Source organism: Branchiostoma floridae, chromosome 3 (assembly GCF_000003815.2).
Source record: "Branchiostoma floridae strain S238N-H82 chromosome 3, Bfl_VNyyK, whole genome shotgun sequence".
In the NCBI taxonomy this organism is placed as follows: Eukaryota; Metazoa; Chordata; class Leptocardii; order Amphioxiformes; family Branchiostomatidae; genus Branchiostoma; species Branchiostoma floridae.
Window position 1 is genome coordinate 33,128,726 of NC_049981.1, and position 15,281 is coordinate 33,144,006.

Below are 15,281 nucleotides of genomic sequence, written 5' to 3' on the forward strand. Positions count from 1 at the left end.
TGATCAGAAACGTTTGCAAACATCTGATTGGTTGTTGTCAACTCAGGTCACTCTATTCGAAGCATCATCATCGGCCCAGTTTTGCAGAGAAATAGGTGAAAACAGCCCCTTCCTTCTTCGCTGTACGTTTAGAAATGATACTGCTCAGACAGCGTATTTATTCAGTTGCTGATCAAAGTCATGATGGCAAGCACCGGTTGCGAAACCTCACAGTCCCTCCACGACTGGGACACCCGAGTGCGGTACTGATCACAGCAGGTACTGATCGTGACTAACCGTTACCACGGTTTCCGTGGTGAGTTGAAAGAAAGGGGCTGTTTTGTGGCACTTCTGTAGAGGGCGTACAACCCGAGCCCTTTGTTGTTTACGCAGGCATAAACACTTCTCTCCTATGTGAACACGCCATGTACTGTAAACCACGTCACCCCGACCTTCTGCGGCGCGATTCTATCTTTAGCCCGATGGAATGTGCTATATCTATGAGGCAACGCCACTTGCAGTACCAACAGTTACGGCTAGGGGGCAGTACCAGTTCGCCGGACCAACTGCATCAACAAAACGTTCTTATTACAGCTGTTGTGACTTAACTACCTGGGATTTTGGCGTTAACGCAATCTTTACTGCATGACATGGAGAGCTCTTTCTAAACCGAGCTCCGTCTATGTTCGATCAGACACGAAGCTAGCATCTGACGCTTTCAAGAATCAGGTCAAGTGAATATTGTATATCCCGCGTTGCTGTATGATTGATCTTATAGCTCTAGTAGGCATCTATAGAAATGGTACATTGCGTATCCTTTAGCTGTTAGAGTATGCTACGTTCAACTGTTTCTCTTCTAGATTTTAAAAGTAGAACTTCCAAAGGTTTGTGGGATCTTTCATTGTGTTGATAGAAGAATAGACAACAGACATACCAGTTCCGCTAAATATGAAATATTTATTTCAAAATACCAGAGTTACAAATATAAAGTTTGGTCCGCGATATCGACATGATATATTGACACATGAACTAACTTCTTCAGATACATGTACATATTTCAGCTGTGGGCAAAGCTCATAGAACGTGGATACTGTAAATATAACGCTATCATTTTGTCTATCGTCTTGTTACGGAATAAATCAACAATGACTGTAGCGTGCCCAAGATATGGCGGTTTTCAAGTGAATGCATTTTTTCCAAATTTGTCACATTAGGAAACAGTTTGTGACCATTAAATCTAACACAGAATGCTACACTATCGCTACACTAAAAAGATCCATGTACAGTTTAGTAAACTGCCATACCCATGAAATGGTTTAGAATGTAAGCATAAAGACACGCACAAAATATAACGAGGCTCTAAAACTATACATTAAGAACAGTGTAACATTATAGTATCGTGTGAGACAGGTCTCTTCCATGCATGGCGCATGACTACTACTAAACATTCTTCTAAATGAAATGTTTGTTGGTGATATTACACGACTGGACAGCATGGATCTAGACGTTCACACTTTTTACGAGATTTTTGACAGTACAAATGGAGGACTACATGATGGTCGGGTTAACGAACACACACTGGATGAATGTTAGTACCGTAACATTAGACATGGTCTGATGGAGTCTGACATGACACATCTACATCTACATCTACATCTACACATTACTGGGCAATGCCCCTCGCGGGACTTTGTGCCCTGGGGAGTGAGGATGCCCTGGCAGGACCGGTGACAGAGGTAAGACGAAATGACACGATGATAGAATGAAAAATAGAGACTAAAACTTTTGACGGGAGTTTAGAAACACTTTCTGTGCACGATGGCCGGACCCGACTCGTCGTACTCCTGTTTGGTGATCCACATGGTCTGGAAGGTGGAGAGGGAGGAGAGGATGGACCCGCCGATCCACACGGAGTACTTCCTCTCGGGAGGAGCGATGATCTTGATCTTCATGGTGCTGGGCGCCAGGGCCACCATCTCCTTCTGCATACGGTCCCCTATGCCAGGGAACATGGTGGTGCCGCCGGACAGCACGGTGTTGGCGTACAGGTCCTTCCGCACGTCGATGTCGCACTTCATGATGGCGTTATAACACGTCTCGTGTATGCCGGCAGACTCCATTCCTGGGGAGGAGGAGATTGGAAGTTTCGGTTTCTGGTTATTTGTTTCGCCATAACGTACCGACTTCAGTCATTCCTTAGAGGGGACCTCGACGTAGTGCAACATATAACATGATTTATTTATGAATATCATTTCCCTTCTTTGTTAATTATGTTTATGTATACCACTACTACTTTACTTTGTATGCAATTAGCCCTCGGGCATGAATTTGCAATAAAGATTATTATTATAACACAACAAATTCTGAGATATTGAGAACAAAGGTCGACTGAAATAAATAAACCTAGCCTAGCTCGCTCATTCCCTTATTCATGAAGATTGTCCGTCCGACAGGCAGCTCATTCATTCATTTATTCCCTTATCCATTCCCTCATTCATTCACTCATTCCTGAATCCTGAAGATCCCTACTTACCAAGGAAGGAGGGCTGGAAGAGCGCCTCTGCACAGCGGAACCTCTCGTTGCCGATGGTGATGACCTGTCCGTCAGGCAGCTCGTAGCTCTTCTCCAGGGACGTGGAGGTGGCCGCGGTCAGCATCTCCTGCTCGAAGTCCAGCGCGACGTAGCCCAGCTTCTCCTTGATGTCACGGACGATCTCACGTTCGGCTGGGGGGGAGGAGGGAAAAACGTTAATTCAGACACCCTCCAGAAGCTGGAATAGACTGTGTTTGTTCATGAATGCACAAAGAAGATGGGTAGACTCAATCTCTGCTGAGTAAGTGTCTGCTGAGCTTAACTCCTTGTTGTGGTAGACGGAGATTGTAAGCTTTGCTGTTATAGGTCTTACATGTACAGCCTCGAAGCGCACGTCTTGCAACGGAATACATATTCAAAACGGTATTACTATCTTCGTTATCTTCCTTATTGTCAGCCAGTATATTGGACATGGCCCTGCCCACACAAAAGTCCTTTGGTATACAACCCACTGGTCTAAACCTTAGCTAGTATGATGAGTTTTCGTGAAGAAAAAAAAAAGAACGATAGACACAAACTCGTGATGTGGAGTTGTGTTCGTGATCTTGATCTGTGTCCCTCTGTTCTCTGTGACCTGCCACGAGGGAAAAGCTTACACCAATACTCATGAAAAACCTACCTGTTGTGACGAATGAGTAGCCGCGGTCGCACATGACCCTCATGAGGTAGTTGGACAGCTCCCTGCCGGCCAGGTCCAGCCGCAGGATGGCGTGCGGCATGGCGTAACCTTCATAGATGGGCACTGTGTGGGACACGCCGTCTCCGGAGTCCAGCACAAGACCTGGGGAGAAACAGGGACATGTTTGTTTGTTTGTTTGTAACCATTGTAGATGGGCTTTGATTACAGGGCAAAATTGGTCTTGTGGTTAGGGTTGTTAACTTCGAATCTGAAGGAGGCACCAATGTTGTGCACAAGCTTGGGAAAGATATTTACACCTATTACACTCGACTCAGGTAAAAATATGAGTACCTAACTTTCGAATAGCCTCCATAGCAGGCTCTCTGGGGCCATTTTCCCGTCTTCTGGGGCTTATATGATACACTTTTGATGGCCATTTCTTTTTGTACTAGGTCTTATGGTCAAACGACCTAGTCCAAAAAGAAATGGCCAGCAAAGGTGTATATAAGCCTGAAAAACGGCACGACGGCCCCAGAGAGCCTGCTATGGAGGCATTAACTTTGTGAGTAAACCAAGAGACGCTCCCTGACCTGTTGTCCTGCCGGAGGCGTAGAGAGACAGCACCGCCTGGATACACACGTACATGGCCGGGCTGTTAAACGTCTCGAACATGATCTGTGTCATCTTCTCTCGGTTAGCCTGGGGAGGGGGGCACATGTGGTGTCAGCTGTCATGATCACAGATATATCTCTTGATATCGTAGCTTTATCTTTAAACAACGCTGATAATGGCTTGTATCTTTGGCGTACACTAGTAACAAGAAGGACGTTGATTTTATTTGACTACATGTATGTTGATTATTCTTTACCAACAAATTTGAAGTAATTCAGTCTCTTTTGAGTGATTGAGTTAAATTACATGGGCTTAGTTTGCTGATTTCATTTGGCAAACTTGTGAACATTTCGTTGATAGATTGATTTATTGATCGGTTGATTATGTAGTTACCTTAGGATTAAGCGGCGCCTCTGTCAGCAGAGTTGGATGCTCCTCGGGCGCCACGCGCAGCTCGTTGTAGAAGGTGTGGTGCCAGATCTTCTCCATGTCGTCCCAGTTCGTGACGATGCCGTGCTCGATCGGGTACTTCAGGGTCAGGATGCCTCTGCAAGACGGACATCAAAACTTCAGTAAAGGCTGAACTCAGGCCTTGTTAATAAACGCAAGGAACCTTAGTAGCACCATCTATCATATGCGTGACGCCCAATGCGTCTATAACTGTACACGTTTTTACAGTTAAGGACAAAATGACAAAAGACCAATCTGTCACTCAAAAGTCGCGATCGTAGCAGGTCCAGAACCCGTAAGTTCCGCTGCAGTACCATAGAAAACCGCTACCAATCCGCTAACCGGTTTCTAGGTATGGCCAATATTAACCAGCATACCAAATATCATGAAAATCCGATGACAGCTTTTAGAGCTATGCTGTCAACACCCCCCACCACACACACACACGCACTCACGCACACGCACGCGCGCGCGTGTATACATACACGTACGTGCACAAACACAGATACACGCGCGCTCGCGCACATCACATACACACACACATAAACATTATAATCGTCATCATCAAATGAAATAAAAACGAAACTAACACCAGAACACGAACCTCTTGCTCTGTGCCTCGTCCCCGACGTACGCGTCCTTCTGGCCCATGCCGACCATGACGCCCTGGTGACGGGGCCGGCCCACGATGGAGGGGAACACGGAGCGCGGCGCGTCGTCCCCCGCAAACCCGGCCTTGCACATACCGGAGCCGTTATCGCAAACCAGCGCGGTGGCTTCCTCCTCTTCGTCGTCCAGCATGATGGTGGGTTACGGTTGGATATATAGTACAAACTAGAATATGGACATAACAGTTCAGATCAGTTTCTGGCATGTATGGACATAAAGTTATAACATGTTAAATATAACCTCCATTCCATGACATTTCATGGAGGTAACAACGGTTATGGCGGTTACTGTGGGTTTTTAAAAGCTCCTTGATTCTACGGTACAAACTGGAAATATGGATATATAACAGCGGTTAGGGTGGGATATACAGTAGACTGTAGAAACAGGGATTGTTGCGTGTCAGGAAAAAATGGAGCGGGACAGTCAGAAAAACGAGACAATTTTGCATGCCAACATCTGCTTGGAAATCGGACAATACGTGCTACAAAACGGCGACTGAATTCAGAATGGAAGAACGGCCAAGTTCTCAGTTCTACGGCTATAACGTACGCTACCGCCGAACAAGGCGAGATCTAATAATATCACACTCTTCTACTCTGCAATCATGGAACGATAATTTTGTAACCCAATATCTGCTTGAACACCAGACAATAAAAGCTACTGAATGAAAGAACGATGAAGTTCTCAACAATCTTTCAGTTGAAAATACGTTACCACCAAACAGGACGAAGACCAAGTAATATCACCCACCAATCAGAAAACGATATCAATAATGAACGCTATCATGGATTAGCGTCAAGTGATACGGTTTCAACACTACGATATCAATACACGGATCACACCCTGACCCGATGCTATGGGCTACAAACACAGGAAAACGAAGAAAGACAAGACATGTCGTACCTTAAACCTCCAGTGAAGACAGGACCAGCAGTTGTCCCGAGCTGCACACTGACCGCCCTTTTATACGCACCCGAAAGTTTGGACAGGAGCGAAAATACAAAATTGTCGCGAATTTCCCGAAATGAATTTTCGTAGAAAAGCGTCGATGAGTGAGCGTCTGTCTGCCTTATACGGGCACAGCTATGTCCCCGCACGCGCGGATCGGGTGGTAAAGACAACACCGGCGGGGCGGGGAGGCCCCCCACCCCGATGGAAACGTCCCGAAAACGCGCCGAAAATGCGGGAAATATTCACAGGGACATACAGCCGAGGATGCCGGCGGAATTGGGCGTTTATTGTTGAAGGAATGCCGAGAGTTGTTCCGGGGGGAAGTTATGTCAGGAATATCAAAGGCGCGGGGGTGGCGGCCGAAAATAGCCGACTGTCGGCTCACAACCGGTAATAACCGACAACTGCACGTCGTACAAAAACAATAGGGATGCGCAAAGCCGGGGATATTATTAGGTTCTTGGCCTTCACATAACTGCTACAGGACTGGCAAAATATAATAACGCGTTGAAACGAAAATAGCTCTGTTTGTGGTAGTTTTGTTTGCCTTCCTATGGAAGTTCATGGAGCATGAATAATGATTTTAATATCTAGTAATCATACTTGTAAGTTTACTTTTATATTCATGCCGATCCAGTAGAACACAACGCGGGACAATGCTTACTGACCAACAGTCTTTGCTATTACTACTTGTTAAAACGTTGGAAATTACATGTCTTAAAAGAAAAGTTCGGTTCATATACCTCCAGTTCTGTACCCCACTACTTTAAGATGTCTCAAGTCACGCTAATCGTTTCTGTCCGGTATTAAAAGACGTTATTTCCTCGTCCCGGAGACACCACTGTACATAGCTAAAACAAACGGTCTCTCTATAGCTCTGGAAAACCGTACATTCGGTACTTAGTGTTGGAAGACTGTCGTACACGACTGATGTGCATGGAACAGAGAAAAAGACAGCGAACAAAGGGAGTACTGATTTCCCGTATACATGCATTTAATTTTAAAACCTACTATCCATGTGGATTGTTGTTTATTTATTGATTGTTGTCATGGTAACAGACATGACTGGCCGGGGGGTTAGTGCCCCCGCCTCTGCACCAGTGAGGTCATGACTTTGACCATGACCGTGCACGACACAGCGCTCCTGGAAAGGGCTGGGCACTGAGCCGAGGGGCTTTTATAGAACTTGTGGATTTGACTAGGCAAAACTAGTTGTGGAGACGGTCCAATTCATCTGCTCTTTTCATAATGTCAGTAGAAGCGCAAGTCTTATGTTGTAGGAATACACTTGGTATCGTCAAGAACACACACCCTTCCACACACACAATTAAAGCGTTATACATCTAACTCTTGCTGTGGACAAACAGGTAGACTTATAGATATTTCAAACAATGTTTAGACCTTAGAAGCAGTAGTACAGATATCAACAATACATTAAACGCGATTTATCCATCACGATTTATATATTTGTTTGTATGTGTAGATGTAGAACTTCTGAAGGCTGCATGTACATTTGTTGTATCAACAAGGATTACATTAACTCTTTCTTTATATCACAGGCGGTGTTGCCAGACTAGATGCGCCATGGGTTAGGCATGGTGGGGACACGGACTGACGGAGGGTGACCTGAAAACTAGACAACTGTCCGGGCATCTCCGGGTTAACTGCGGGCACATGTGTGATTGACAGGACAGGTGTATCATGGGTAACAGCTATGCACACACACAAATGGCAGACCGAGGACTGGCTTCCGTCATAGCGGCTTAAATCACATTGCGTTGTTTTTTCCTGATTTAGTTTTTTTAATATCGCTACGGTGTTTTTAACACTCATATTTGGTTAATGAATGTTTGCCGACACGCTTATAAAGGATCATAAAGGGAGTCGCTATACACGAAGGATACTAGTACTCGAATTTCCCTCAGTTTGCGTTAACTTCACTTTCTAGTTATCTAACATGGCTGTAAGATATCATGTTATGATCTTTCTTATAAAACCCACCGTTTATGCAAATTAGTAGTGGTAGACGACCGCCGCTTGTGGCATGAACGTGTCTATTCAAAGCATGTAGTATAACCCTTCACGCCAGGAGGCGCTAATAAGATGAACATGACGGGGTGAACCTGAAACCCGTAAGTACTTTATTGTACGGTGCGAAAGAACTAAAAAGCTTTGACATTGGAAAATGGTCATAATTAGCCTAGTTAAGAGGCTTTTTCCTCCACATCAAAAGAATGTTGCAACACAGTTCGTAACCTAATTTTGGAATCCCTAGACTGATCATATGCACAATGCACGAACTTTTTGTCCCCTCTATTATAAACCCTCCCTCCTCTGGAAAATTGTACAGTCAAACCTGTATTAGGGGCCACCTCTACAGAGGGGCCACCTGTCCATAGTGGCAACTTTTTGTCTGTCCCTTGGGTATTTTATCTACAAGTTGCCACCTCTATACAGAGGCCACCTGTCTATAGTGGCCACATTTGTCCGGTCCCTTGAGTGGCCACTATAGACAGGTTTGACTCATTTCAAAGATTCCTTTGTACCGGAAAACATTGAGACGAAACCAGCCTTTTCAACACAGTAATACCATTTAATGAAAATTCTTCTCACAACAGTGTTACAACAAAATCAAGCACCCCCTACCTGGAAAATGGAATGACCTGCCATCTTATTACAATACTAGTACCATGCTGAGAAACTTGGAACGTACTAAAACTTAATCAGGGGTGATTTTACACTGCAGCGTAAGCAAGCGTAGATGTGCTCACACTAATATAACAGGATCACCCAGGCTTCTATACACACATATATAAAACATCACTGTGGACATACTTTTCTGCTGTGATCTCTTAGTAAATTTCTGACAACATCTATTTGACATGAAATCTCATCAAGAATTAGCAGATCTTCAAGTAGATGTAAGGAGTGTTCTAAGACCTTTTCACGACACTTACTACTCTTTTCTAGTATTGCACTTTTTCAATGGTTTTCCCCTCCTAGGAATACTAGATTAGAGTACTGAAATGTTGCAAAAAGCGACGATAATTTCTGAGAGTGAGCCATAATCATACATCTGCTTGGAGATGACCAGATCCCTGTGCACAGTTTATACTGCACATGCACAGTGTGATGCATTGTGGGAAATATGTCAAAGGTTAAGGCCCCTGGGACATAAACTAAACACGTCTGGTCACATATTCAACATGGTCCAGACAGGAACTTATGGTAGGGGCGGTCGGTCACCTTTGACATGTCTTACCCACAATGCACCTAGCTGCCCATGCACATTAGAAACCATGAACAAGCTTATAGTGGGAACAAACAACTCCATAGCCTGGAACGTTTATCAAATGAAAGTGATATCTTACATCTGGTGGCTGCTTTTACTTATTGACATCTGTAATTCTCCCTTTCAACATAAGAGAGGGGGTGGGGCTATATCACAGGTGGGGGGCATTAAAATAAGTGCAGGAGTCCTGACCACCCCTATCAGGATTCTTAAATGGAACAACCCAAATCGACATTCTATAAAAGTCCACTGTCTCCTTTTCCCCCTCCGTTACCTGTACTTCACAATATTGAGCAGGTATGTACTTAGTATGTACTGAGCATGTACAACTCCAAATTGCTGGCATATGTTTTTGCAGGTGCAACTGCAGTTTCTCATGTATGTTCTTGCTACAATCTGCAGGCAGGTATAGCTCAATCCCTGTAAGCGCTTTATAAGAAATGCACAACTTAACTTTCTAACTTACTGGTGGATAGTTATAAGACACATTAATATGTCCATGGAAGTCCCAATACACACATACAGAGCACTCACAGTCAGAAAACTGTACAGAGAACGTCTATATCTTTCTGTAGGTTTGCACCAATGGGCATGAGGTGTCGCACCTTCCGATGCCCTATGGTACTTTCAGAGTTGAACCGTAACGGCCAACACAAAACACTGGCTCATGCCTTCACAAAGACTGGAGTTGTTCAGTCCAAAATCCCAGCTATCTGTGTTCGCTGTCACAGTTTCAAATTTGATCCATATCTTCTAGTTGCAATAAGGCGAGGGTATTAACTATCTTTAATGAATATATGCTCATAACATGACAACAGGGAGGGTTCATGTCTGTATAGGGGGATGGTGATAGGAGGGACAGTTCATACATGTGTGGGGGGAGGCTACTGTGGGTTAACACCTTGTATTTACATCGCTAACGAGAGAACACAGACGGGGGACGGAAGGGCGTCGACTCTACTTCTCTTCACACCACATGTTCTCCCGTCGCACCTGAGGGGAAACAAGAAATATGGTAAGGAAACGTAACGACACTGAAGAAGAAATAATACAAACATGTTTGTCAGATTACATATAACAGTGATGTTAATTGTTATGTTAGACCAGGGCTCTAGCCAGCTTGAATTTTTTTCCGTCAGCCAATTCCCATTGTCGCGAAAACAGCAAAAAACACTATTCCAGGAGTTAGAAAGACTGAACCGAGACCTTGAAAAACTGTTTTTTAATGAGATAATCGTATGCGAAAGGGCGCCGACACACATCGTCAACAATAATAACAATAGCAAAACAAACAGTGTGTGGCTTTTACGGCGGTGGACGGCGTCCCCAAGCAGCCTGTAGCTTCCATCAAGGATTTTTGTCCGCCAAGGTTGACGGATTGGTTTTATAATTTTTCCGTCACACACAGCAAATTTCCGTCAATTGACGGAAAAACGGACGCTGGCTAAAGCCCTGTGTTAGACAGCTATTCAGGATACTGAATATTTGTGAGAATTTTGAAACAAAGGTCAGCCACTTGGAGTACTCATTTTTGATGACTGACAACAAAGTAACATGGTTCTTCGAATGATTGACATCTGTCTGACATTACTGTAACATCTATGATGATTGACAGCTAAGATGATTGACAGCTAAATATATCTGTTTAAACTGGTTGAAATCTATGATGATTGACAGCTAAGATTGACATCTGCCTTCTTTGTTTAAGCTGGTTAAAATCTAAGATGATTGACAGCAAAGATGATTGACAGCTAAGTTGATTGACACCTAAGTTGATTGATATCTGTTTAAGCTGGTTGAAATCTAACATGTTTCACACATATAAGCCAATTGACAGCTAATATAATTGACAGCTAATATAATTGACAGCTAACATATTTCACAGGTCTAATCTGATTGACATCTGTCTAATCTGACTGACGTGTGTATCTATGATTGCCAGTACCTGTGCCTCCTCCTCCTCTGTGAAGTCGTTCTTGATGTTGAAGGTTTTGCGGATCTCCTCCGGCGTCTTGCCCTTGATCATGTTCGCTACCGTCTTGCACGTCACGTCTAGCAACCCTTTGATGTCTAGGTAGTTAGCAGCCTGGAATAAACAAACAAACAAACAAACAAATAAACAAGCTGATGTCTAATCTTCTATAGGTAACGACAAAATAACAAGCTGTTGTATAATCTTATGTGGTCATAACAAACAAACATGCTGATGTTTTATCTTCTAGTCACAACTAAATGTTGATATATCTTCAAATTGTCTTGTCACATAGGGCAACACCCATCTCCATTTCTTTAGCCCTATGGCCACACAACTTTCTGTTATCATTACAGTAGGGGGCTAGTCCACATGTAGTGGTGTGTTTTTAACTCCCATTCTCTTCCCCAATTGCCGAGTGATAAGCAGAGAAAGCAGCATGTATCCCTTTTTCACATACTGTAAATGCATTTAAGTTCACGGTAGCACCATGCACAGTACTCTCTAACTGCAAAAGAAAAATGTTTGCGGTGGTTTTAAGTCCGCGGTGTAGTGGCCACCGCAAAAACTTCGAACATTAAACCACCTCGAAAGTTTCTGCATTTACAGTAGTCAGTCTGACCCAGCCAGGGCTTGAACCCTGCACCTTTCAAATGTAAAACATACATTCTCTAACGTAACCCCCCCATGCCATTCCCCAGTGTGAGAAGTCCAGCGAACTTGTTTGTTGTTTGTTTAGACTGACCAATATAAGCTCGAACAGCGTCCCCTGGTCGACCTTCAGGAACTCCTGGTCCCACACAGGAATGTCGTCTGTGCGCTTCTCCTTATTCTCATCATCCTCCGGTGGGGGTGGGTCATCCTGGCGGAACAGCACAAACAGGGGGTGAGCACAGTCATAGAACAGCTCATAGAAGTGGAGTAGCAGTTTTCTAACATGAAAATAAGTCTGATAATTTTTTTGAAAATTATGTTGTTTTTTGTTTATTGAGTCTACTTCAAGAAAGAACAATTGAAACATCAGATTCAGAAATGTGCTGTGAAAAATCAAATTGCTTGTCAAAACACATCTGGACATGTATTATGCATGTTTTAGACAAGAACTGCTTTCAAGAACTGTTTTTTACATATACCCACATGCATGTGCATGAGCAGTCTAAACTGTCAACCTGCTTATTCACAGCCTTTCCACAGCGAGCCAAACACATCTTGTCAAACTTTGGTTGTGTTAGAAGAAATCTACCACATAGTAACCTGATAATTACATATAAAGTATATCTAAAGGATGCCCCAATACCTACCTTGTGATGTGTGCACCACTGGATGACTTTTTTCAGGATGGCGGCGTTGACGTTGGGCAGCGGGATGGGCTCCTCGTCTCCTTCCTCATCCATTCCCAGGTCTGAAAACAACAACAACAAACGGTAAACAAACAACAGTCATACTTCTCTGTAGCTACAGATGACCGGCTACAAAGCTCAAAATTACATTTGGCAAAACTTTGCATGCAATTTGAAACATTAACATGCAAAATACTACAAAATAGTAAATTGCACATTCAGAAATTTCAATATCTAAATCTTACAATACAAGCAAAATGCATGTTTATATTTTGAGCCCTGAATATATTCAGTTTGTTGATATTACAAAGAGCCAAGAGCCAACTGGATGGGGCCCAGTATCTGTGCTATGTGTTTACCACCCAGAAATGTTTCGCTGTCATATTGAATTTGTGCAAAAGACTGGAAACAAGCTGCCCTGGCTAAACACACTATGTACTGCCATGGACTGCAGAGAAGGGAACCATGTCATCATGTGTCAGGCTTTCTGAAGTATTTACACCTGTTTTGAAAAGTTCTGTTCTTACCTTCTAATATAGTCTTGATGGTGACTGTTTGGGAACTGTTCTTACCTTCTAACATAGTCTTGATGGTGACTGTTTGGGAACTGTTCTTACCTTCTAACATAGTCTTGATGGTGACTGATTGGGAACTGTTCTTACCTTCTAACATAGTCTTGATGGTGACTGTTTGGGAACTGTTCTTACCTTCTAATATAGTCTTGATGGTGACTGATTGGGAACTGTTCTTACCTTCTAATATAGTCTTGATGGTGACTGTTTGGGAACTGTTCTTACCTTCTAACATAGTCTTGATGGTGACTGTTTGGGAACTGTTCTTACCTTCTAACATAGTCTTGATGGTGACTGTTTGGGAACTGTTCTTACCTTCTAATATAGTCTTGATGGTGACTGTTTGGGAACTGTTCTTACCTTCTAACATAGTCTTGATGGTGACTGTTTGGGAACTGTTCTTACCTTCTAACATAGTCTTGATGGTGACTGTTTGGGAACTGTTCTTACCTTCTAACATAGTCTTGATGGTGACTGTTTGGGAACTGTTCTTACCTTCTAACATAGTCTTGATGGTGACGGACTGTTTGGCGATCTCCACGTCCACCTCGAATATCTCCCCATCCGAGCTCTGCAGCTTTATGTTCGGCATCTGCACGGGAGACAGGAAAGAAAGAAAGGTTAAGAACTTAAAGAAGTGATTCTCAACTCATCTGGTGAAGCATGACAGTTTTTCAAGTGGCTTGTAGTAGTGCTATGACTCATGTTTTGCTGGGGCTCACGGTTTTGGCCAACCAAACCAGCTCTGTCACCCTTAGTCTTTCTAATAAGTGTGTTGGGTTTTTAATTATGATAAGGTTTCAGGTTTTACACTTGAGGCTGATGCCTGTAGCTCCCTCATACACGGGGCCACCAGCTTCATGTCATGTCATGTCAACATTTGTGTAATGATGACTGAAGACATATACAAAAACTCTTTTTTTTCCGCGCACTATTTATTTTTTTCCACTATACCTCAGTGGAACGCCCTGCCTGGCACAGTTGTAAATGTAAGTGCTCCCAACGTTGAGTGCTTCCGTGCCAGGCATGCGGCCTGCCCGTCCTAACCAGGGACCTCAACTCCCTCCCAACAATGCCCCATGCGCGCGGGACCATTTGGGGGTACCGCCATGTAGATGTAGATCCCTTAAAACATGTCCGAGCTGGGGCTGAACTTTCTACTTCTTCTTCTTCCTTAAAGTTAAACCCTTGAACCACCCCTCCTGGGGCATCACTGGGGAGGAACAAACTGGATCAACCATGGATCCAGGAAAGATGGAAGGGGTGATTTGTGTGGTGAGTACCAGTAACAAGGGTGGGAGTCACAGTCTTCACACTTGACTGACTTCCAAGTCCAGTTTAAGCAACGAGCATATCCAGTGTCCACATATATAATGTATGAGTCATCATTAATTTTGTCTCTCCGTCAGAGTCTGAGACACGCCAGCGACTTACAAGTCTGGAAACATGCAGATCAGTTACACCTTACACCACACTGAGACTTAAGACATACATCACTCATCTTGTAGTGGGCATTTTTCAAGTTTTCGTGACATTCTGTGTTTTAAAAGCATTATGTTTACAGCAAAATGTTACTTTTTTGTGTTTTTCCGTTGCTTAGGACAACCGCACAATAACTCAGGCAAGTTCGCTTTTTTTTTGGCTGGAATAGAATCCTGGTGAACTTTCTCCACCAGTACCCAAGCCACTATACATGCAGCAGTGCTTTGGAGTGACGCACAGTTATAAATACGTCCTGACAAACTCTCCCCAGGCGAACAACAACCTGCCACAAACAACGGATTTTTCAAGCCGCCATCTTGAATGTCAGTGTTTCACTCCAACACCATTTCTTGTCCTCTTTACCCAACCTAGACAATCCTGAAGACGGTGTAGTCCGCTAAGAAGGTCTTTCAGACATTATGAACGACTTACCGTGGCGTTCGGGCGCTTCAAACGGACAAGATAAGTAGAAAGTCTTCACGATTTCTCCAAAGAACGTCACGAAGAAAACGACAAAGCCTGGACATGCGCAGTGGGAGTATATGACGTAAGGCTTTGATTCTACCACTTTTAGAAAACGGGGAAATATTTAGTTTTCTGTTGTATCAAATATCAAAAGTTGTCCCATTAAAAGTATGAAAATTAAAGGAATGTAAAAGAACACTTTTGAGATATTTTATGACCACACCGAAGATGATCGTGATTTTTAATCTTATGAAAATAACTTTTCCCTAATGTGCTTATTGGATT

At 43.5% G+C, this 15,281-nt stretch overlaps 2 protein-coding genes across 3 annotated transcripts; both read right to left on the bottom strand.

Moving 5' to 3' along the window:
- Positions 1-916: 916 nt before the first annotated feature.
- On the bottom strand, positions 917-5,975 carry LOC118411412 (actin, muscle-like). Its single transcript, XM_035813683.1, has 7 exons — positions 5,826-5,975; positions 4,858-5,087; positions 4,197-4,350; positions 3,782-3,890; positions 3,192-3,353; positions 2,513-2,704; positions 917-2,101 (listed from the first exon to the last, which is right to left on the bottom strand). The coding sequence occupies exons 2-7, from the start codon at positions 5,052-5,054 to the stop codon at positions 1,776-1,778; spliced, it is 1,140 nt and encodes a 379-aa protein (XP_035669576.1). The 5' UTR covers positions 5,055-5,087; positions 5,826-5,975; the 3' UTR covers positions 917-1,775.
- Positions 5,976-8,445: 2,470 nt separating this feature from the next.
- On the bottom strand, positions 8,446-15,126 carry LOC118411438 (S-phase kinase-associated protein 1). Of its 2 annotated transcripts, XM_035813721.1 has the most exons (6): positions 14,964-15,126; positions 13,545-13,641; positions 12,439-12,539; positions 11,883-11,999; positions 11,111-11,251; positions 9,502-10,158 (listed from the first exon to the last, which is right to left on the bottom strand). In XM_035813721.1, the coding sequence occupies exons 2-6, from the start codon at positions 13,639-13,641 to the stop codon at positions 10,123-10,125; spliced, it is 492 nt and encodes a 163-aa protein (XP_035669614.1). In that variant the 5' UTR covers positions 14,964-15,126; the 3' UTR covers positions 9,502-10,122. The 2 variants fall into 2 exon arrangements, with proteins under 2 accessions (XP_035669615.1, XP_035669614.1); XM_035813722.1 differs by lacking the exons at positions 13,545-13,641; positions 14,964-15,126 and adding an exon at positions 13,050-13,105 and having other exon boundaries at positions 8,446-10,158.
- Positions 15,127-15,281: the final 155 nt, after the last annotated feature.

Excerpts from the sequence above, each read along its gene's own strand:
- LOC118411412 (XM_035813683.1), bottom strand. The coding sequence starts at position 5,054 with ATGCTGGACGACGAAGAGGAGGAAGCCACCGCGCTGGTTTGCGATAAC. Across the intron at positions 3,891-4,196 it reads AGGCGCCGCTTAATCCTAAG|GCTAACCGAGAGAAGATGAC; the intron begins GTAACTACATAA and ends CCCCCTCCCCAG. Across the intron at positions 2,102-2,512 it reads CTTCCAGCCCTCCTTCCTTG|GAATGGAGTCTGCCGGCATA; the intron begins GTAAGTAGGGAT and ends CCTCCTCCCCAG.
- LOC118411438 (XM_035813721.1), bottom strand. The coding sequence starts at position 13,641 with ATGCCGAACATAAAGCTGCAGAGCTCGGATGGGGAGATATTCGAGGTG. Across the intron at positions 12,540-13,544 it reads CATCAAGACTATGTTAGAAG|ACCTGGGAATGGATGAGGAA; the intron begins GTAAGAACAGTT and ends TGTTGTTTTCAG. Across the intron at positions 12,000-12,438 it reads AGTGGTGCACACATCACAAG|GATGACCCACCCCCACCGGA; the intron begins GTAGGTATTGGG and ends CTGTTCCGCCAG.